Source organism: Marmota marmota, unplaced genomic scaffold (genome assembly GCF_001458135.2).
Source record: "Marmota marmota marmota unplaced genomic scaffold, marMar, whole genome shotgun sequence".
Taxonomy (NCBI): Eukaryota; Metazoa; Chordata; class Mammalia; order Rodentia; family Sciuridae; genus Marmota; species Marmota marmota.
Genome location: NW_025999842.1, coordinates 1,412,336 through 1,437,172, shown reverse-complemented (window position 1 = coordinate 1,437,172; position 24,837 = coordinate 1,412,336). Strand labels below are relative to the sequence as shown.

Below are 24,837 nucleotides of genomic sequence, written 5' to 3'. Positions count from 1 at the left end.
GGGTAGTTCAGAGTTAAAACTGAGACAAAACTAGTTTCTTTAAAAGACAACAATTTGTTTATATATGAAGTAGTTAGTTTTCTTTTAATCACAAATAACTTTACATTTTTTTTTAAGAGAGAGAATTTTTTAATATTTATTTTTCAGTTTTCGGCAGACACAACATCTTTATTTGTACGTGGTGCTGAGGATTGAACCCAGCGCCGCATGTGTGCCAGGCGAGCGCACTACCGCTTGAGCCACATCCCCAGCCCAACTTTACATTTTAAGTTGAATTATCTCTTTGTTTATTCAGTTCAGTTTTATAAAGTAATCATTGTAATTTGGGCCCGCAAAAGTAAAATAGTTCCCCCTCTATGGTTTAGCTCCTGAACTTAGAGCTAAGTTAGTACACATTGCTTTCTGAGTATATTATTACAGAAATAATAATCAGTTTACTTTGTGTCATGAACTTATTGTTTTGTAGGGGCACACTGAGTTGCTTGAATGTAAGAAATATTTTACGTTATTTCCTTTTCATTAGAACTTGAGCTTTGGAATTATAAAAGTAAAAGGTTTCAAAACTGTGCCTGCCCTCTGAGAGAACACACCTCTTAAGCATTTGGTGTTTCTGTGTAAGACTTCACAAGGCAATTAGACTATCTTCACTTGAGTAAAATGAATGTGGCCATAGCTTGATTGCATAGCTCCTATGAGAAAGTTTGAAACAAATAAATTTATTATAACAATTTCCCTTTGCAACATAAAGGAGCATTTCAATTTGTTTTCATATAAATTTACAGAAAACTAAAGTAAGGAAAAATTAGAACCAGTATAAGGTCACTTTAAAGAGACATTGTCGATAACCTCACCACTGCCAGGATTCTTTGTGTCTTTTATTTTCATAAAAAGTAGTATATAGTTGAGTCTTTAAGATTGATTAACTAAACTGTTTAAAATGAAATGAATAGTATTAAAATAATTATTGAAGTACAGTCCACATACCCTGCAAATCACCCTTCTAAAGTCTATAGTTCAGTTTTTTTTTATTATATTTGAAAATTATAAAACTCTCACCACAGTCAACATCTGAACATTCTCATTATCCAAAAGAGAAACCCCAGTACCTGTTAGTAGTTACTGCCTGTTTTTTTTTTTTTCAACCTACCAAAGGCCTAAGGTAACCACCAGTCTTCTCTCTGTTAATGGATTTGCAATTCTGGAATTTTTATGTAAATGGGAGCATATAATATGTGGTTCTTCACAAGTAGTTTCTTTTACTTAGCATGCTTTTAAGGTTATTCTCTGTTGTCATGTGTATCACCATTTTGTTTCGTTTTATTGTTGAATATTATTCCATGTACATTTTATTTTTCCATTCATTATTTGATATGCAATTCTGTCATTTACTTTTTTTTTTTTTTGTACCAGGGATTGAATTCAGGGGCACGTAACCACTGAGCCACATTCCCCAGCCCTATTTTTTATTGTATTTAGAGACAGGGTCTCACTGAGTTGCTTAGCACCTCGCTTTTGCTGAGGCTGGTGGTGAACTTATGATCCTCCTATCTCAGCCTCCTGAGCTGCTGGGATTACAGGCGTGTGCTACCGTGTCCGGTATCATTTACATTTTTTGACAATTTTTGAACAGTGCTGCTGCTAATGTTCATGTATAAATTTTGCGTGGACATATGCTTTCTTTACTCTTTGATTTAAAGTGTATCCTTAATTTTAAATTATTATATCTTTCATGTCATAATATTACTCTAAAATACTATTTTTCATTATCCAAACATAATCTGGTCATTATCATTGTCCAAAAGTTTGCCAATAAGTTCGTTCATTTCTAAGGAATAGAGTTTAATGATAGCTAAAAAAATATTTTATTACTGCATGACTGGTTAATTTTAATATGAATTAAATTATTACATTGAAATTATTTTTGCTTAAAATAGATATTTGGTGCTTGAAAAACTGAAAAAAGAAGAAGCTGACCGAATTCATATATTCAGTTCTTTTTTCTATAAACGCCTTAATCAGAGAGAGAGGAGAAATCATGAAACAACCAATCTGTCGTAAGTCAGACTGAAAATATTTTAACAGATGTAATAAGATTCAATTTTAATTTTGTAAAAAAATCATTTAACAGTTATCAATCAATATCCATGGGAGTTTGATTTCAGATTTCCCCTACCCCACATGCAGATACCCAAATCTGGAGATGGTCAAGTATGTAACATTGTGCAGTATTTGCATATAACCTATGGCACATCTTCTGTATACTTTAAATCACCTCTAATGATAATGTAATATGCTATTTATGGTCATTATATTCTTCAGGGGATGATGTCAAGGAGAAAAATATATGTACATGTTCAGTACAGATGCAATTTTTTCCCCAGAATATTTTCTGTCCTTGGTTGAATTCATGAATGTGGAATGGAGTGCCATTAGTATTTAAAAGAAAATAGAAATCTCTGCAATTTACTTGCTTATTTTCTAAATTGTACAGCCAGGAGAGGCATCAAATAGGTTTATTTTCATTCTTTACAGATTTGTGTTTAACTGCCTTACAATAATCCTGCACTAATTCTAGGGTATAATTTTTCTTAAATTTCTTACTGAATCCACATCACTTATTACTATTACTAGTTTATAAGATTAATGTAATCAATAATATTCTAATATCCCCAGAATACCTAGAATTTATAAATATTATGGGTGTAATATCAAGAATAGTGCTTTCCAAATATGACTGAATTTTAAAAATTGCTTAGATGCAGATTGCTCTGTTTTACTCTAGCTCTTCCATCTGTAATATCTAAGAGAAACCTGTGAATCTGTACTTTAAATAAGTTATTTGGATGGTTCTTCATAGACAAGTTAACATCTGAGTTATTTTATTTATAATTCCTCTCCTTATAGTGATGGCATCCAGCTCTAATTCTTGACTGGTAATAGGTCAAATAGGTAGACACAGGAGTTGTACATACTCACTTAACTGTTTAATGTCTTGAATTGATTGCTACTGTGTATAATACAAATATTTTCTATTTTAACAATTCCTAATTTGCATTTTAGAGTTGTTGATAGTCATTGATTTTGACCTGTGCTCATAATCTATCCTGCTTCATCTAATGTCAGTTGATGCTGCTTTTCCTGCTTTCTTCTCCTTAGTTACCATAAATCATGCTCTTATGCCTGCCCCTCACTGTATAGCTGCTAGTACCAGTTTGCATAATAAAAAAAGTAGAGACAGAAGTCCAGGCAAGAGAATTATTGGAGCCCCTAGGCTATGCCAATAGAATTAAATATCTCTTTCCTCCATATTCAATGATGGGCAGTTTCATGCCTTCATCATTTTATCTAAGATGTTCTATTTTCTTTTCCCAGCTTCTTAAACTGTATTATACAATTTTTGAAGCTGTTATATGTGAATCTACATAATTTGTAAATCACTGCATATAAGCTAAAACATTAGAGACAATTCAGAAGCTTATAGTTTATCTTTCTTACAGAATACAACAAAAACGGCATGGGAGAGTAAAAACATGGACCCGGCATGTAGATATTTTTGAGAAGGATTTTATTTTTGTACCCCTTAATGAAGCGTGAGTAAAAATTTTTTGTCAGTGTGATGGTACTTTTTAAATATGTGTTTAAAAGGTAAAGAATTCATCCATTTTAAAACCGCTTTTTGAAACTTGTCATAAGTATTGAATATGCCTGTTTTATAAAAATTAATGCAGTTTCCCAGGTACTGAATTTTGTTAAAAAAAAAGATAGATATCTTTCTAGTATTTTTTATAGATCAATGCAGAGTAAAGTCATTCAAACAAAAACAGTGATGCTTGTGGTAGAGAAAATGTTAACACCAAAGGATGTTTAGTTACATAGATGGGTTTGAATATTTTAAAACACATATTTGCTTTTAACCAAAGAGGAAGGTGGTTGGATTAATGGCATTTGATCAAATTGAAAATCATGCTATTTGAAACAGTTTTCTAAGTAAATGGAGAAGCATAAGTACTTTGTATTATCATCCCTGTGTATCTCCCTTGACCATAGAGGCATTGATATGTAAAATAGAATTTTAATACAATTCAGACTTCCAAGGTGGTGGTGGTTTGGTGTGTGAATGAGTGAGTGAGTGAGTGAGTGTGTGTGTGTGTGTGTGTGTGTGTGTGTGTGTGTGTGTTTTACTGTGGGTTTAACCCAGAGTCTTACATACTATGTAAGTGCTCTGTCACTAAACTACATCCTCAGCCCTTTTTAAATTTTATTTTGAGATAGTCTCCCTAAGTTGCCCAGACTGGTCTTGAATATAATCCTCCTGTCTCAGATTGAGTTTTTTTGTATTTCTCTCTTGCTCTTGCTCTCGCTTTTGTTTTGTTTTGTTTTCCTATGCTTTTCAGCCAAAGACCACTGGAAATTTACCTGGAGTCAAATAACTTGGGAGAAATAAACCATCAGCAATTCTGTGGTCTCTCATTAAAAGAAAGTATAAGAGAATTTGGGCTTTGGTTGGGGGGAGAGTCTGAGGTAGTTTTCTTGGGTAATGAAGTAGCATTCACTTATTTAGTAAAAGAGGGAGATGTTTGCTATTTTGTGGATTGTACTGTAACCTAGCGTTCTCCCCTGCCTAGACAAATTATGGCCTTACTTTGTGTTATTTTTATCATGGTTTGAGTAAACTTGACTGAGATTGTTTATGTTAATAAGCCTAGCTGTGCCAGTCTATCTTCTGAATACGCTTTTGTTTTCCTTTTGTTTCTTTGAAAAACAGATTTAAAATCTGTTTTAGTGATATACACCTATATTCCCATCCTCTTAAGAGACTGAGGTAGAATGATCACAAGAGTTCAGGAATTTAAGGCCTGCTTGGGCAACAGTGTGAGATCATGTCTCCAAAACATGAATATATTAATTAACTAATTAAAATAAATTGTATTTTAGGGGCTTAAGGTATACCTTAATGGTAGAGCAGTTGACTAGCATTTAAAAGGTCCTGAGTTAGATCCCCTGTCACCCCCCAAAAAGAAAAATGTTTTAATTATGAGGCCTGTGTGCTCTACATCGTAGCCCAAGCAAAGACAGATAACCTAGGTCAGAACATATATATATACATATATTTTAAGTTGTAATCTTATAACAAAATTTAAAACTAACTGAACATTAATTTCTTCATTCTCTCCAAGATAAATTTTCTTTAAATTTATTATGTAAGTAACACATGAGGTACTAGTAAGAAAGTTATTTGTGAGAAATGAATTATATATTTAAAATAGAAGTACAGTTTGAGTCACATATAATTTAGGGACAGAGGCATATCCCTTTTAGTCACTATATCTGTGTATGGAAACTACTGTCAGTGCTTCTAATCTTCCTGGTGAGAGAAGAATGAGTAAAGATGAAGTGCCACTAAAGGATTTCATAAGAGGAATATACCTTTTGTAGATGAAAAAAAATAGCCTATAAGTCACAAGGCCCCTGTTTTGTTTTTCAGAGAGTTAATGCCACAGATATTTACTAATTAATATTAGATTGGCTATCACATTTGTCAACTGTTTTATTTTTCTGATTATGCTTATTTTTTTAAGTTTATAAACTGTTAAAAACTGCTATAGTTATTGTCAAGGAATAAAGATTTGATATTTGGATATAGTTCAATTTAAGATAAGTGAAATTGCCTTGTTCAGCCTCTCTCCCATTGGTAATTTAAGGTTAATGTAGCTACTAATCCATTTGACATTAAAATGGCTCATAAGCTGGGTGTGGTGGTATATGCCTGTCTATAATTCCAATGACTAGGGAAGCTGAGGCAAGAGGATCACAAGATCAAGGCCAAACTTAGCAACTTAGACCCTTTCTCAGAGTTTTGTAAAGGGGATGGTGGTGGCTGGGAATGTAGCTCGGGGGTATAAAATGCCCCTTGATTCAGTTACTAATAGACAAAAAGCAAAATTTTTTTAACTAAAAAATAAAATGGTTTATAAAAGCAACCTTGGTTCTTTGAGATTATAAGTGATGATCTGATTCAGCTTTCTCCTTTCAGCAAAAAAGGATTATTTTCCATAGTTTTTAGGAGAGGCAACAGAAATCAAAGCTTATCTACATTGACAAAGTTAAGAAATGTCTAAAAAAAATAACAGGCTAAGATTATAGCTGTAGGTTGAACACCATGTTACACCATATTCATCAATTTTTAAAACACATTTTTCAGCATATTAACATTCTAAAACTGAGATGTGCCCTATAGTCATCTGTGTCCTAGATTGAAATGAGAAAGTTGGTGTGTTCTTTCTACTGCCCTAGTGTTTATCTAAATCTATATTAAGAATTAATACTTAGGAACAGGAAAAAAACATCCGTCTGGCATTTGATTTACTGATAATGAAGCAAGTCTTTATGACCTTTCTACTGGATCCTGTCAGGTGAAGACATAGTGCTGTTTCTTAGTACTAGCTTGGGATAATCTAGCATTTTGCAGGAATGAGAATGTGGAATAACTTTTTTCCATTCAAAGTACTTATTTTTTGATTCACCAAAATTTATCAAACACCCTATCAAATGAGAGATATTGTGCTTATCTATTAAGTTCTCTAATATCTATCTATATAGACTGTTCATTATATCCCAACACATATCCCTTTCCCTACTAAATAATGTTTTTCAAAACAATTTGTTAGTTTAATGAATATGAGCCAGGAAGGTACAGTTTCTTACTTAGGATCTGTACTCTATGGTTGGGAGCTGTGATACCAGAATTCAGCAACATGCCAGCATCTACTTGATGGCTGGAATTCTTTACTAATGCTTGAAATTTTGTAACAATGACTAGAGTAGATACATTTCAATATAGCATGAAACAAAGGATTATTCATATACATATTTTCCTTCCTACTTATTAATAATAAAAACAGACATGATAAAAAATTTTTAAATGGACACAATAATGTTTATTTTTTAATATTTTTATTTTTTAGTTGTAGTTGGACATAATACCTTTATTTATTTATTTATTTTTATGTGGTGCTGAGGATCGAATCCAGGGCCTCGCACATGCTAGGCAAGTGCTCTACCGCTGAGCCACAACCCCAGCCCCTTGTTTGTTTATTTTTATGTGGTACTAAGGATCGAACCCAATGCCTCACATATGAGAGGCAACCACTCTACCACTGAGCCACAACCCCAGCCTGATGAAAGGTTTTTAAAAGGAATTTTTCATTTTAAAAACAAGAAGCAGATCAGAAGATTGTTTAAAAGTGAATTCAGGGGCTGGGGCTATAGCTCAGCATTACAGCGCGTGCCTTATGTATGCGAGGCACTGGGTTCGATCCTCAGCACCGCATAAAAATAAATAAAAATATTTTGTCCATGTACAACTAAAAAACAAACAAAAAAAAGTGAATTCAGTGCCAGGCACAGTGATACATACCCGTAATCCCAGCAGCTCAGGAGGCTGAGATATAAGGATCGCAAGTTCAAAACCAGCCTCAGCAAATGCGAGGTGCTAAGGAACTCAGTGAGACCCTGTCTCTAAATAAAATACAAAATGGGGCTGGGCATGTGGCTCAGTGGTCAAGTGCCCCTGACTTCAATCCTTGTTATCCCCCTCAAAAAAAAAAAAAAAAAAAAATATATATATATATATATATATTAGGCTACATGGTTTTAATAAAAATTTGTGTTATTTTTGAATAGACATTGTATTGTTAACAGTGATCATACATACACATGAAAACAGGTATAAATGATTTGAGAATTGAAAAAAATTAGCATTGTTACATTTGTTCACAAAAGCTTTAGAAAAAAACATTTAATTGGTATTTACTACCGAATATAATAAACTTTTCTAATAACATATTTAGTAGTTTCATTTGTTTTTTACAGCGCACACTGGTTTTTGGCTGTTGTGTGTTTCCCTGGTTTGGAAAAACCAAAGTATGAACCTAATCCTCATTACCATGAAAATGCAGTCATACAAAAAAGTTCAACTATAGAAGATAGTTGTATTTCTTCTCCTTCTGCCAGTGAAATGGACAGTTGTTCACAAAACTCTTCTGCCAAGCCTGTAATTAAGAAGATGCTAAATAAAAAACATTGCCTAGCTGTAACTGATTCAAGTGCTGGACAGGAAGAAAGTGACCCTTGTTATCGGAGAAACATATGCAGTGTGAAATGTAGTGTGAAAAAAATAAATCATACTGCAAGTGAAAATGAAGAATCCAATAAAGGAGAATCTGCATGCCAGAAAGTAGTTGATAGGACTAAAAATGAGAATGGCCTACAGAATGAATGTTTGAGTTCTGTGCATCATCCAGGTATGTATTTCTGTGTTCTGAAAGAATGAAAGAATCCAGAATAGGATTAAACAATCAGATTTTTAAAAGTCCTGTTTATTGATATATATTACACTTAGAATAACATTCACTCATTGTATCAGTATAGCTTGAGCTGTGTGATTGTATAGTCATATAATCACTACCACAGCCAAAATTTAAAACCTTTTCATCACTCCAGAAAATCTCCTTGTGCTTCTTTAATAGTCATTCTCCTCCCTTTTCCTCTACAAGTGCAGTTTTGAAATTGTAGAATAGGTTACGTATCCCTAGTCTGAAATCATAAGTGCTTCAAAATCTGAAACATTATACAACAAATGGAAAATTTCTATACCTGATCTTGTGATGGTTCCAGTTAAAATGCAGATATATTAAATGTTGTATAAAATTACCTTCAGGCTGTGTGTAATTCTGGTTCCAAACATTTCAGATAAGGGTTACTCAACCTGTTCAAGGTTTTTATTTTTCCACTTATGAAATTTCATAGGAGATTTTCTGTATTCAAAATAAACAGTAGTTGTATAGTCCTAGATCTATAAAGCTAATAAATTCATTATTCTCAATTTACAGACTGGTGAATTGAGTACAAGTGGCCAGAAGCAAAAATTAAAGCTTTAGCTGGGTGCATGCCTATGATCCCAGCAGCTCGGGAAGTTGTAGCAGGAGGATCATGAGTTCAAAGCCAGCCTCAGCAACTTACAGGGGCTTAATGACTCAGTGAGACCCTGTCTAATAAAATATTTAAAAAGGGTTGGGATGTAGCTCAGGGATTAAGCACCCCTGGATTCAATCCCCAGTACCAAAAAGAAAGAAAGAAGATTAAAGTTTTTCTCCTGTAAGCTATTGAAGCTTCATTCTTCATTCTTTACTATTTTAAATAGGAAGAGGGGCACCACTCCAACTTCTGCTTTTGTTTGTTTGTTAAAGTGCTAGGGATTAAACCTGGAAAGTTTGATCAAACATGCTAGGCAAGTGCTCTGCCACTGAGCTATACCCCCAACCCCAACTTCTACCTTTTTATTTCTCATCATCTCTAATAAATTGATTTTCTTATCCTTGAGTTAGTTGCATATTTCTAGCTTCTCTCATAAGAATCTAAAAATTCTCTTTAAATTCTTATATTTTGTATTAAGTCAGTTATATAATTTTCTTTCCAATGCACAAGAGTCCATTCTATATCTTAATTTAAACACTACAAAAAGTATACCTCTATCAACATATCACATGTTATCCTATAAATATATACAAATCTTTTTTTAGTCCTGGTGAACAAACTCAAGGCCTTATGCATGTGAGGAAAATGCTTTACTTTACCATTGAGCTACAAAAATGTGTAGAATCCTAAGAATATGTACAAGTGCTATGTGTCAATTTAAAAAAGATTTGTAAGTCTGTTCCATAAAACCCATAATATGATATAGTGTGTGCCTTGCAGATTTATTAAAATGAAAATAGATTTAATATATTTTGTTTGGATGGGAAAAAATATGTGGAATAGGCCATAGAAGAAATTATGTTGATTCAGAAAGAACATGTTGAAAATTATGAGTGCTGAACATACTCTTGGTACTTCTACCAGCTTGTATTATTTTGTGAGTCAGAAATTTTTGTTGAGCTCTTGTAAGAATATTTTGATTTGTTGGGCCTACTAAGCTGCATAAAGTTGATTTCAACTCTGGAGTAGTTTACCTTTGAGAGAGAAGAAGCAGAAAAGGAAAACATGCAGGAAACTTCAACAGAGGCCAAGCAGATAAATACTTTTCTAGCTCATTTTCCAGTCTTATTTCATTAGTCAGGAAATAGAATAAAAGTAGGCAAAATGCTTGCCTATTATTTTTCAATTTCAGTGGTTTAATACTTGAGGATAAAACTACTCATTTATTTGAAATCTCCAGAACAGGAAAATCTGTAGCATAGACATTGACTGCTTAGGACTTTTTTTTTTTTTTTTTTTTTTTTTTTGGTAGTAGTCAAGGACAGGAATGTGGCAATGGTAAAGGAAAGCTATTGAGTACTGGGTTTTTTTCTTTTTGAGGTTTTAAACTTGATTGTAGGGATTGGACATGTAACTCAGGGGTAGAGTGCCTGCCTTGCATGCCTGAGGCCCTGGATTTATTCTGTAGCGATGCAGGGGTAGGGTTGGCAGCATTGATTGCAATGATACTTGTACAAATGTATGAATATATAGTTATCCTCTGGTATCCATGGAGAATTGGTTACCGATCTTCTTGCTTTCCCCCAAGTACACCCAAATCTATGGAATCTCAAGTCCTTTAAATGAAGTGGCATATTTGCATACAAGTTGTGCACTTACTCCCATATACTTTAGAGCATCTCTTAAAGTATACTTTACTACAGTAAGTATGTTGAATTACATTATGTAATACAATATAAATGTTGTGTACATAGTTGTTATACTGTATTTAGAGAATAATGACAAGGAAAAAAAATCCATACATGTACAGTAAAAATATTTTTAAATATTTTTGATCTATAATTAGTTGAATCAACAGAGAACCCGTGGATACAGAGGGCTAACTATGAAAAACACTGGATTATATGCATTAAGTGATTGAAAGTTATATGAATTTTATTTCAGCACTATTAAAAATAGAAGCCAGGGGAAATATTTTAGTGGTTAAGTACAAACCCATGGGCTTGATCCTCAGCAAGGATCCTCTTAAGAAAGGAACACAAGAGAAGGTATTCCTTTGATGAGTTAACCAAAAATACTTTAATGTGAAATGAATTAAAGAGCAATGTAAATAAAGCTTAGGGCTTTTTAATACACAAACTCCACAGATTCCTAGTGCCCTCTCCTACAAATTAAAGTTCTGCTCAAGTTGAATAGCCAGTTAAAATTTGAGTGAATAGCATAAAAAATTCTAATGAGGACCAAAATTAAAGTATGTGTCATGTATTAATATCTGTTTATCCCATTCATTTTTTAATTATAGTTAATGCATTTGTTTTGTTTTCAGTATATGTGCACTGACACCAATTATATCTTCATGGGAGGGAGGCGGGAATGTGGGGAGAGGCAAATGATAGCTGAAGGGTAGAGAGTTTCGTCTTTTTTGTTTTTTCACTCTTGTGGTGTAGGGGATTGAATCCAAGGCCTCACATATGCTAGGTGAGTGTTCTTCCACTGAGTTATATCCCCAATCAAAGGCTTATGAAACAAGTGTTTCACAGAATATTGATTTTTCATTTTTGTATTTGTGATAACACCTGTACTATTTTCTTAGTGCTTGCTTTAGTCCGGGATTGATAGTGTCCCACAGTTTGAAATAGTGCTCTAAAGTGGGTCTCTGCACACTTGGGTAATGAGGTTCTATAGTTTTAATCAGATGTTTCCAATGCATCATTACCCAAAAGTACATTAAATAAGAGTGCTCTTTAGATGTGCCTTTGCCAACCACCTCAGAAAGGATGCTTAAGCAGTCTGTCCTATATACAATGATAGCATATTAATCAGGATTTAAATTGTGTATTTTAGACCGTTTTAACATAATTTTAGCTATCAAAGACATAGTTACCAGTATTGACTACTAATGTTAGACAAAGTGCAGTTGTATGTAAATGGAATTATATCTAATCCCAGATATTAGGATTTTTAAGTCAGTGTGTGAAAAGCACTTGCTATTTTTTCAGTTGGGCACCATATGAAATAGTTAACTTGCTAGGGTACATGAAATGTGTTTAAACTTGAGACTCAAAATCATCTTCAGATGGTCTCACTATGAGAAACTCTCAGGAACTTACATTTATTGATAGAAAGATTGATTGAGCCCAGCATGGTGGCACATGCCTGTAATCCCAGGAGCTAGGGAGGCTCAGGCAGATTTCTGAGTTCAAATTCAGCCTCAGCAACTCAGTGAGATCCTGAACAACTTGGCAAGACCCTGTCAAAAAGTAAAAAATATGGGAACAAAAATGGGTTGGGGATGTGTCTCAATGGTTAAGTGCTGCTGGGTTCAATCCCTGGTACCAAAAAAAGAAAAACTGATTGAATTGCTACCATTTATTTATTCCAGGTCATTTGTTTATTGACAGTAATAAAGGAGGGAATTAAATGAATTATTTAATTTATTTTGTTTTTGAAATGCACATACAATTTAATTGATGTAAGGTAAATATTCATATGACCACAGTTTCTGTAGATAAGAATGACTTGCTGCTAATAACCTGATTAATAATACTAACCTGATTGTGATTTACTGATTCTTAATTGGGCAAATTTTGGGCAAATGTTATTCAAATAAAGGTGTTTTAACTTTAAACAAACATAAAAATGCAGTTTTGAAAAAGATAAGATGAGGAGATTATGGTTTGTATAACAAAATGGTTTACCATTATGTTTGAATAGTTATTTTAATAATAACTGATCATAATATTTTAGGTATGTGTATATTTAATAATATTTAGACTTTTGTGTCTTTTCAGGAGTACATTTCATTTTGCTTCCTTCCCAACATTTTTATATTACTATTTTGACCCCTTATATGAAAACTAAACTTATACTAAAATAAACTTTATCTAAAATAACCTAGAAGTCATGCTTTCTAAATTTTGTAAATGCTGTGCTCTGAATTAAACAATATTGATATATTTGGTATTAAAATCCCTGACTTGGGCTTAATTGCTTTCATCTACATCTTACATTTCTTTGAAATGTTTTATGTAAATAATTTTTTTTTCAGTCAGCAAAAGAGTTGATTTAATGATTTAGTTTCTTGGAACAAAAGCACCCATTAAAGTAGTCATTGTAGCTTTTCTCTATGAATAACTACTTTTTTTGTGGTGCTTTATTTTAATCAATTTTTTTACATTTATTGTATAATTTATATTTTCACAGTTTTAATTTTAAAATTAACATTATTTTGTGTTCTAAAGTTTGCTGGTTTTGTTATTTAGCATTTATATTATTTTCAGATTGTTGTAACTTCTATTATGAGTTTAAAATATCTGGACTACCTAATACAACAATGTTTATCTACATATATTCATTCATTATGTATTTTAAGTATGTGTACGTTTAATCATAACTGATACCTAGTTTTTAAATTTTAATGAGTTTCAGGGTCTAAGTAGTAGAAACAATTTGGTAATTGATATGTCAATTAAAATAACTTGCTTTTTTTGTGAGATTACATGATAAAATAGATTTTATATCCTTAACTATTATATCATTGAACTACTATATCATTGATTAACTATGAGCATTAATTTTAGCATTATATTTTATTAATTATAGGCATGATGATCTTTTTTAATATATGTTTCTTGTTGATACAGATGGCTTAAGCAAAATCAGACTAAGCTATGGTGATGAATCAGCTGAAGGTAGTAAAATGCTTGAAGATGAACTAATTGACTTCTCAGAAGATCAAGATAATCAGGTAAAACTGAAAGCCTGGAAAAATATTCTGTTTTATCTAAAATTTTTCTTTAGGATCATGTAAGCAGGTCCTTCAACCAGTAAAATCTCATCATGGCTTCTGAAATTTGGGTCATAGCTCCAAACACAAATTTAGGTTTCAAGTCAAAGGTTCCCAGGATAAATGTATTAGTACTGCTGTTGTCTTGCCACTCTGATCTGGGCTGACCCTAACATGACCTCTGAAAGTTTTAATATAAAATTAATTCTCACCTGGGCATGGTGGCATACACCAGTAATCCCAGCAACTCTGGGGGACAAGGCAGGAGGATCACAGCTGAAAACCAGCCTTAGTAACTTAATGAGACCTTGTCTCTATATAAATTAATATAGAGAGTAATAAGTTGGGGATATGGTTCAGTGGTAGAGTGCCATTGGATTTAAGCAATCCCCAGTGCCACCAAAAAAATGTTTTATTTCTCTTACCAAAACCCAGCTAACACCTTCTACCCTACTTCCTCTTTCAAAGAATTTTTGGGTCATACTTTGTAGAAACTTGACATTCAATAGGAAAATGTTTAAATTTTCAATTATGTAGTATGTGAGCATAGAAATATTATCTCTCTGAAGTGTCTCCAGTGATTTTTTTCTTTTAATTTAATGTATATGTATCTTGACAAGAGCAGAACATAAGTGAATTCTAATATCCATTATGAATATTAAGAAGTGTATGGTTTTATTTTATTTATTTATTTTTGTTGTTGTTGTTGTTTTGTTTTGTTTGTGGTGCTAGGGATTGAACCCAGGGCTTTGTGCATGTGAGGCAAGCAGTCTACCAACTGAGCTATATACCCAGCCCCAAGAAGTGTGTTTTTGAAACTATTTTATAGTTTCAATTAAATAGAACCTTATATTAAAAAATCATAAGCACCCTACAGCCAATTATTATTTATTTTTTTGACCTTTCTCTAGTTGTTAGGACAAACTTTGTTTACATAAAAGTAAAGATTGCTTCATACTGTACTATTTTTTTCTTTTTGCTTAATCTACTACTAGCAAACCAAGAAAGCACTTTTTTTTGCATTTTTTAAAGTTATTATTTTAACTTATTTGTTCTAATCAGTTATACATGACAGCAGATTGCTCTTTGATTCATTGTACACAAATGGAGCACAATTTTTGACTTCTCTGATTGTACCAAAAGTAGGGTCACATCATTCATGCAGTTATACGTGTACCTAGGGTAATGATGTCCACCTCATTCCACCATCTTTCCTACTCCCATGCCCCTCCTGCTCTCACCTTTGCCCCATCCAAAATTCTTCCACTCATCCCATGCTTGCTCTCCGACCCCCATTATGGATTAACATCTCCTTAACAGAAAAAACATTTGGCCTTTGGTTTTTGGGGATTGGCTTACTTCACTTAGCATGATGTTCTCCAGCTCCATTCATTTACCTGCAAATGCCATAATTTTATATTCTCTTTTATTGCTGAGTACTATTCCATTATGTATAAATACCATAGTTGCTTTATTCATTCATCTATGGAAGGGCATCTAGGTTGGTTCCCCAATTTAGCTATTGTGAATTGTGCTGCTATGAACATTGATGTAGCTATGTCACTGTAGTATGCTGTTTTTAAGTCCTTTGGGTATAGAGCAAGGGGTGGGATAGCTGGGTCAAATGGTGATTCCATTCCAAGTTTTCTAAGGAATCTCCATACTGCTTTCCTAGCTGCACCAGTTTGCAGTCCCACCAGCAATATATGAGTGTGCCTTTCCCCCCACATCCTCACCAACACTTATTGTTGTTTTTATTCTTGATAATTGCCATTCTGACCGGAGTGAGATGAAATCTTAGAGTACTCCTAAAGTGCAAGAAATGAAATCATAAATCAATAAATGGGATGGATTCAAACTAAAAAAGTTCCTTCTCAACAAAAGAAACTATCAGTGAGGTGAATTGAGAGCCTACATTTTGGGATCAAATTTTTGTTACATGCACATCAGATAGAGCACTAATTTCCAGAATATATAAAGGAACTCAAAAAACTTAATACCAAAAAATCAAACAACCCAATCAATAAATGGGCTAAGGAGCTGAACATACATGTCTCAGAAGAAGATATACAGTCAACAAATATATGAAAAAATGTTCAATATCTCTAGTAATTAGAGAAATAGAATCAAGAAAACACTTTTTTTTTTTTTTTGTGATGTCCCTTGGTTAACAACGAATGACTGTAGATGTTTTTTTTCCCAATATATACAGGTTGAGCATCCCTAATTTGAAATCCATATTTTAAGTACTAATAGTATGCTGTCTTTTATAGGATGATAGCAGTGATGATGGATTCCTTGCTGATGACAATTGCAATTCAGAAATAGGACAGTGGCATTTAAAGCCTACTATCTGTAAACAGTAAGCAATAACTATGTCTTGTAAACTATATGATGTTATTTAAATAGTTTTTGCTTAAACAAATATTTAAGTATAATTCACAAATGCTGTCAGGATCATTGAGGAAAAGTGGGGTGTGCCACCAGGGATAAAGGAAGGGAGAATGAGTAATTATTTCAGTCCCCCATTTGCCCATTTTTCTAAACTCTTCATCTATGGATATACATATATGTCTCAATGGTTAACCATTATTCTTTTTAGTATACTGTGTTTTGGAGCAGAAAACACATGTCAAAACAGTTAACACAGGTTTGGAGTTTACACTGGTTCCGTAACTCCTACATCGGGGCCGTGGAGTGAGTCACATCAGCACTAAGGGATACATTTCATATAGGAACCCCAAATGAGAGTAAATCACTGTTAGTTTTCAGAAGTACATGTGTGTTTTGAAGTCTCTCCAGAGATCCCAAATTTAATTATTTCTAGACTTTATCTCCTTTGACTTTGTTTATAGGAGACTTTGAAAAGCAAACTTAATTTACAAAAGTAAACACAGATAGATACCTCTGGTAGTCCCCTCAGGACAAGGGGATGTAGCTCAGGAGTAGAGCATGTGGTTTAGTATGCTTGAGGCTGTGGGTTAAAACCTTAGCACACACAGTAAGAAAGTCTACTCCAGATCCCCCCCAAAAAAATTTAGCTAAGATTGGTCTAGATCTTATTATTTCAGGACATTTGGCACTTCATGTACTTACTTGGGTTTACAACATAGCTGTATAGAATTGAAGTTCTTTGAAAATTGGATTTGAATTAAGTGTTCTATGGTAGAATCTTAAAACATACACACACACACACACACACACACACACACCCTAAACTGTTGCTTTTATGTGATAGTTAAATGTCTTTAATATTTGTAATAGGCCTTATTTTTTTTTTAATGGGGTTATTTTCCTTCTACTTTCACATGGCCCCACTGGGTTTTTTTGTTTTTGTTTTTTTTAAGTGGAGTGAATGTTCAAATTTTCATACTTTTGTTTTTCTGCTAAATTTTTAAAGTATTATTAGGAATCAACTATGGAAATTTAGTGTAACATATTTATAACCAAGGGTTACATTAATATTTTACAACTCAATGTTTACTATAACCATCAATACCTAATTACTAGGCTGCTTGTATCTCTAAAGTTTATTTTTCTTCTGGTATTTACTGAGGTAAACAAGTAAATTCTGAAGTTTTTAAAATTTTATGTTAATATGCTATTAGTCTTTTTATGCTTTTGTAACATTGTGAAATATTCAATTTTTGGTCATTTGTACTCTGCAGACCTTGTATCCTACTTATGGATTCACTCAGAGGCCCTTCTCGGTCAAATGTTGTCAAAATTCTAAGAGAGTAAGTTCAAAATTGCACCTCACACTTTGTTTTGTATTCTGTTAGAGATGAGGCAGTTTGTATATTTATATGTGTATAATTTATTGCATATGCATTATTGCAGGTATTTAGAAGTGGAATGGGAAGTTAAAAAAGGAAGCAAAAGAAGTTTTTCTAAAGATGTTATGAAAGGCTCTAATCCAAAAGTACCACAGCAAAACAACTTTAGTGATTGTGGTGTATATGTATTACAGTATGTAGAGAGCTTTTTCGAGGTGAGTTTTAGTTTTTTGGATCTGACATAATTGGTAATGAAATGTGTATTTGACTTTATTTTTTGTATAATGAACAACTATTTTGTATAGTGAGCAACTGTTTTAGAGTTTGAAAACTGTGGTTTCAAAAATTATTCCAGGAAGGAAAAACTTAACAATTGGAGAACTTTTAAAAAAATTCTTTGCAATACAGGGAATCAAAGCTAGAGGCACTCTACCATTGAGCTACATCCCCAGCCCTATTTAAATTTTGAGACTGGCTCTCCTTCAGTGGCTCAGGCTGGCCTCAAACTTGGAATCCCCTTCCTTCTGTTGCTGGAATTTTAGGAATGTTCCACCATGCCCAGTACTAACTGGAACACTTTTAAAAGACATACAGGTCACCAAATCCAGTGCTGATCAACCTGTCCTGTCCACTGGTTCTTTCCACCTTAACTAATCTCTCCTGTAGTTCCTACTGTCTCATTTCTCCCCATCACAGATTTTTTTTTTTTTTTTTTTTTTTTGTACCAGAGATTGAACCAACCACTGAGCCACATCCACAGCCCTTTTTATTTTTTATTTAGATACGTGGTCTCACTAACTTGCTAAAGCTGGCTTTGAACTTGCAATCCTCGTGTCTCAGCTTCCTAAGCTGATAGGATTACAGAAATGCACCACCACACCAGGACACAGATATATTTCTTGAAAAATAATTGTATTTACTGTCTCCATTTCATACTTGTTCCTCAGATCTCTGATATCTGGCATTATCCTTACCCTTATGTTAAAATTGTTCTTTACTTCCCATAACCATTTAACATTGTTGACCATTAATTTTTCACTCTCTTCCTTTAACTTCAGAGTAATAGTACCATACATTTCTCCCTTAGATATTCCTTAGTTATCTTGACCCCTTAGTTCTTCACCCACTGTCCAGTGGATGAGTCACAAAATACTGTCTCTTAGATATCAATGCATTCATTACCTTGTCCCTGCTGTTTCTTTCCAAGTCCAGTGTGCTAGCACCACTCTTGAAGGCTTCTGTATTGATTCCCATTCTTCTGTTTCATATTCCCATTCTTTCTGCCTTCTCTTTTTCATAATTGTTTTCAAAAACCCAAATCTAATCATGTTACTTTTTTTAGTAGCCACCATGATGATTATATTGTTATTATTACTAATATCTTCCCTTCACTGCCTGTACTTCTATTTTATAATGACAAGTGCTCTAAATTCACTAGAAGGGTTCATACAACCATTGTGAAGCAGCCATTCTAAAGAGTTTTCTCCCTCAGGAACTATCATCTAGAGAGGGGTCACAGAAGCCTCCCAGCTTCCAGGGTCTACCACATCTCCAGGGTAGAGTGAATACCTGGTGTCCCCATACCCCTTCAGCATGATCCATTCTCTTATGCTTGAGAGGCATAAGTCAGTTATAAGATTCCCTCTAACCCTGAGACTCTGGCGTTGTTCGTTACAGCGGTTGCTTGACTCCTCTATACCTCTGAGATAGCACCAACTCAACCTTATCCAACCACAGCTTTATTGCATTCAAGAGTGTGCCCTAAAATTACCATGAAAAAAAAAAAAAAGCCAGATACATGCTAGTGTTTCTTTATAAAAGCAAAAATGTTCACTGTTCATTCCAAGTAAATTGTTTCGTAATCCAATGGCTTCATCCAGGCTTCCAAAAAGAGCTGAAATGCTCAGGATACAGCTAAGCACAGCGCTCAAAGATGCAGATTTGTAAGGTTGTTGGAGCTTCACTCAGCCTCCATGGTTCTTTCACAAATGAGTATTTTCCTTCTCTCCAGTCCTGCCTTAAATATTTCAGTGGCTTCTTCTTGCTTTTGAGTTAAAGACCAACAAGTTTCAAATGACCTGTATGATCTAGTATCTATCTAAGCTTTAGCCTCATTTTCTGAGCATTGTCATTCTAGCGTTCTATATATCAGCCAGCAGAAAGTTACTCAGTTTTTCATTTTGTGTCTTGTCCTTTCTTTTCTCTAAGCTGTAATACACATTTCTTACTGGAATACTCTTCACTATTGCTTCTGTCTTTTCTTGACTGGCTAATGTTTACTTGTTCTTCAGGTTTACTCTCCTAGAATAGTATTAGCCCTTAGATATTTATTCTCATAGTGTTGTATACTTATGTCGTAATATTTGTCGTATTCACCATTGAATTATCTTTCTGTCTGGCCTGGGGCTGACAAACCTTTTTATAAAGGACAAGAAAGTTAAGTATTTTTTTTAGGCTATATAGCCATACGATCTCTGTTGCCACTCTGCTACTCTAAGTTCTACACCCATACACCATATATGAATGAGATTATGTGTTTGTATTCTAATAAAACATGGGCTAGGGATGTCACTCAGTGGTAGAGCACTTGCCTGTCATGCATGAGGGGGAGGCCCTGTGTTTGGTATCCAGCATTGCCAAAAAGAAAAGAAAAAAAAAAAAAAACTTTACTAAAATAATGGATATGCAGAATTTGGCTTAGTGGTTGTAGTTTGCCAGCCTTTAATCAAGACTATAAGATCTATATACACAGAAATTATCTTACAGTTCTGGTACCCAGCATATTGCCTGGCATATGATAGGTAATGAATAAATATATATTGATACTTTCTTTTTTTAAAAATCATTCCTTTTATTTGTACTAGATACAAATTTATGATGTACATAATTTCTTAATATATGTATATGAATCTGAATATGCCTATATTAAGAATGAATTTTTTTTTTTTTAAGATCTTTATGGTTGGTCATACACAGTAGTTGGGTCCATCTGGACAAACTTAGACATGCATGGAAATCAACTTCAATTGATATTTTCATTTTTAACTTTGGACTGTTTTTGTAATTGAAGCTAAAATGTTATTGATTATAATTTTCTAATAGACACTTAATCTTTGATTTTCAGAATCCCATACTAAATTTTGAGCTACCTATGAATTTATCAAACTGGTTTCCTCCCCCAAGAATGAGAACAAAAAGAGAAGAAATTCGAAATATAATTCTGAAGCTGCAAGAAGATCAGAGTAAAGAGAAGAAACAGCCTAAGGACAGTTCCTCAACAGAAGCATCTTTAGGTGAAAGAACAGAACAGTATGTCAACAGTGTCTCAGATTGACCAGAAGACAATTGTTGCTTGTGGCTTTCAGAAATAAAATGACTTTCAATTTTGGGGACAGACAGTAAAGAACTGAAGTACTCACTACTCAGAGTGATTTGGAGATGTTAATGCTTGTATAAATGTCATATAATTAATTTCCAAAGGAGTATGTATTAAGTAAAAGTCTGTAAATATGTTAATGAAGCCAATTTTTCCAGCATTTATAATTATTTTTTTCACTTGTTAGGAAGCTTTTGTTATGTATTTTCTGTTAATAGTACTTAAAACTGCAACTTCTAAACACAAAATAAATAAAAAAATATTTATAGGAGGAAATGATTAATCTGATACATTCTTTAGTGAACTTGTATAGTTCCTTCAGTGGGTTTGATTTATTTTATGGGAATAGTTAAGTATCTATGATAATCTTTTTACCTTTTATATTTGTTCTAAAATAACTCAAAATGTGAAAATAATATTAAATCTAAGGTACTTTCAATTAAGAAAACATCTTTATATACTTGTACAACAGGAAAAAAGTAACAGCTTTTCAATTCATACACTCTCATGTGTTATGAAAAACCAAAAGTGTAGTAAATATTTATATATAATTTTCACATACTTAGGAATAAACAGCATTGAGTAACTTAAAGAAAACTACCCTTGAATTATACTACCAAAAAATAACTAGCATACATTATTATCAAATGGATTTTTGAAGACATCAAAGACTCAGGTTGAAACTATTTGATAAGTGCAGCTTGAATTTCAAATATCCCATGTTACCTTTCTATATTATATCTTCAAATATGCTGCAATCTGTGTGATGTAGTTAATTGATAAACATTTTTAATCTGCATAAACAGGAATTTAAATAGGAATTGCTATTTTTTGTAACAACTTTTGCTATTTTTTATTGCTCATTTTGATCTTATTTTGATAAAGTATCAGACTTTTGCTTGAGTTTTTCAGTGCAAATTATTTTTACATGTAAAAGTACGGTCTTTAATCACATAATGCAGCAAAAATCTCCCTTTGAAATGCTAAAATATGGGTCTAGGAATATAGCTCAGTGGTAGAGTGCATACTTAGCTCATGTGAGGGCACTGAGTTGAATCCCCAGCACCAAAAAAATAAAAATACTAAAATGTGAAGATTCTGATGATACATTTGCAACTCATATAGAGCTTGCATATATTTGTAGAAACTTCATTATTTTTCAAATGAAATCATATACATTCTTTCCAGATGAGACTTGAAATATATATTTTAAGTCATTTTTTGTTAAATGAGGAATGAATTTTTAAATGCAAGTATAACAAAAATAATAATTTTTAAAAGGCCATTTCTATTGTCAGTAATTATTTTATTTTTAACTTGGCTGGCTCTGGTATGGTGATAAACAGTTTAGAGGGTTTTTAGTAATAACTTAGTTCTAATGGTTAGATAATTAATTCAGTTATGAAAAGCAAGAGTTGTACAGCAAAATGCTTTTGGATCTCTAGCAAAGCGAAGACAAAAAAGCAGAACATCTTTTTAAAAACTAATACCTAAGTTTTTTCAATGAACTGTATTTTGCTAGAATTTGATGGTACTGAAAAAAACTATCCCAGGGGCTGGATGTGGTGGCACATGCCTATAATTGCATCTGTTCTGAAGGCTAGAAATGAAGATCACTTGAGCCTGAGAGATCAAGATCAACCTGGGCAACATAGATTCTATCTCGAAAGAAAGAGAGAGAGAGAGAGAGAGAAGCTATTCTAAAGTGGTTTTTTTTTTTCTTTTAATTTCAAGTGGTTACATTTTACAGATAATTTTTGATAAACTAAAATTATAACTTGTCCCTTGGGCCAACTCTTATCAGTATTTTAATTTTAATATGAAAAATATAGATTGATGTATGTCAACTACCTAGAGGTAAGAGTACTCAGATATTTGGTATTTGTCCCACCCTGTGTGAAATTTTATTTTTGAAAGTAATGCATTATATATTGCATATATATTGAAATCTTTGGAGGCTGTCAGGTTGCACTTAATAATTATGTACTCTGGTACCTTCTATATGTAGTTTAGAGTGGATATCAGCCTTTTAAAATGTGATTAATAAGTATTTAGAAATTGTGAAACAACTTTAAGGTCTAGAGGTTTGCTACTAGACACTGAAACTGCATGACGAGTATCTGGTGTCTTAACTAATTAGATAGATCTGTTGTATTGGTTTTCTTGTGGGATAGAATAACAGTTAATCATTTTTAGAAGAGTTTTAGATTACTTGCCATAAAATTTGTATGTATCTTAGCTCTTGATACTTTAGGAGCAAAAGTGATGTTTAACTAGTCCCTTCCCTTTAATGTTGCTGTACCTACTTCAGACAGTTGAAAACTTAATCATTATTTCAAGTTCATTTAAGCCTAGAATAGTTAGCTTTTGTTTGCACAGTAACCTGTACTCAAACTCTTAATTAAATGTAGGAGGTTTTACTTTAAAACACAAAATGGTTACATAAATTACATCTTGTTTTAAGTCACCAAAATAAATTCAGTATTTTTTTTAAAAAACCATTCATGATCTCTGAAGACTATAAGATGTAATGTAAAAAGAATAACAGTTTTAATTTCCTAAAAATTAAAAATGTACTTGAAAGTCTCAGATAATTCACTGGAAATAATAAAGAATATATTTTAATATGTAATATGATCAAGAGTTGGTATAGTAAAGTTATGGGAATGTTACAGTGGAAGAGAATAACTTGGTCAGAAAAAACAGTAGCTTACAGAGATGAGGCTGTGTGGTGCTCTGTGTCTAGAACAGACACAGGTATCAAAGCTGCTCTACAGATTATTCTAGAGACAAATGGAAATTGAGATTATTGTGAGGGCATATCCAGCCTGTCAAGCAGATATCAATGTTTCACCAATATGACAACCAAATGTACAAAGAAAACCAGACTGCACTGGGAAGTGTTATCTGTTTTAAAAGGGGAAAAAAGTGCTGAAATACTCCAAAAGGAGTTTCAGGTGTATTTGTAATTTTCTTACTCTCAGGAAGAAGAAAAGGGGTCATGAAAACTGCTATTCCAAAACTTAAGTTTTCCAATATGGGAAGAATCAGTTGACCACTGTGAAACTAGGAAAAAAACTGGCCCTATCATCTGAATTAACTAGATCAAGGAATAATGGCAGACTTCTCAATTACTGTTAAGGAAATCAAGGTGCAGTGGACTCACAAGAAAGATGCCGTAGACCCCTGGTGTAAAACAGAAAAGTTAAAAGCATAGAAGATTTTATTTTATTTTACTTATTTATTTATTTTTAGAGAGAGAGAGAGAGAGAGAATTTTAATATTTATTTTTTAGTTATCGGCGGACACAACATCTTTGTTTTGTATGTGGTGCTGAGGATCGAACCCGGGCCGCATGCATGCCAGGCGAGCGCACTACCGCTTGAGCCACATCCCCAGCACGAGGATTTTATTTTTATTGAAAACAATTACAGTTAAATAGTCCTTGTTGCATATGATTACAATGAGGAGGGCAGTGTCCAAAACCAGTATTTTTATGTAGAAATATGCATGAAACTCATGGGGGAAGCTTTTCATACAACACATGCCCAGGTCTCAATCCCATTGGTATCATGAATTTCCCAGGTATTTCCGGTACCCAACTGCAGCAAGCCACTAATTTGAAAGGATCTATGTCCCTGCTAACTTTCAAATTTATGGTTCCAAAAATAATGAAGCTTTGTATTTCTTTCCCTCAGATCCTTTATCTCTACACCCCCGACACACATACAATTTTCATTGAAAATCTGATTGATGAAGTCATTAAATTGTTACCAAGCCTTGACTGGCAAAAGTCCTGATTTTTAAAAGGAAGAAAGTAAATTCTGCAAATGATGAAGTACTAGAGTCACTTTGTTTTTTCTGTTTTGTTTTGTTGTTTTTGTTTTTTTTTTTGACAGCTCTGGGGATTGAATCCAAAGCCC

General features: G+C 33.2%; 1 protein-coding gene across 7 annotated transcripts in view; it reads left to right on the top strand.

Moving 5' to 3' along the window:
- Positions 1-23,546, top strand: part of Senp6 (SUMO specific peptidase 6) — a 115,211-nt gene extending 91,665 nt beyond the window's left edge. For 6 of the 7 annotated variants that reach the window (XM_048800132.1, XM_048800175.1, XM_048800103.1 and 3 more), the window contains 8 exons: positions 1,935-2,054; positions 3,498-3,590; positions 7,873-8,303; positions 13,620-13,723; positions 16,036-16,124; positions 17,431-17,499; positions 17,603-17,753; positions 20,663-23,546. In XM_048800132.1, the coding sequence (XP_048656089.1) occupies positions 1,935-2,054; positions 3,498-3,590; positions 7,873-8,303; positions 13,620-13,723; positions 16,036-16,124; positions 17,431-17,499; positions 17,603-17,753; positions 20,663-20,872 (1,267 nt within the window). In that variant the 3' untranslated portion in view covers positions 20,873-23,546. The remainder of the gene's footprint in view (positions 1-1,934; positions 2,055-3,497; positions 3,591-7,872; positions 8,304-13,619; positions 13,724-16,035; positions 16,125-17,430; positions 17,500-17,602; positions 17,754-20,662) is intronic. The other variant, XM_048800279.1, reaches the window with a different exon arrangement.
- Positions 23,547-24,837: the final 1,291 nt, after the last annotated feature.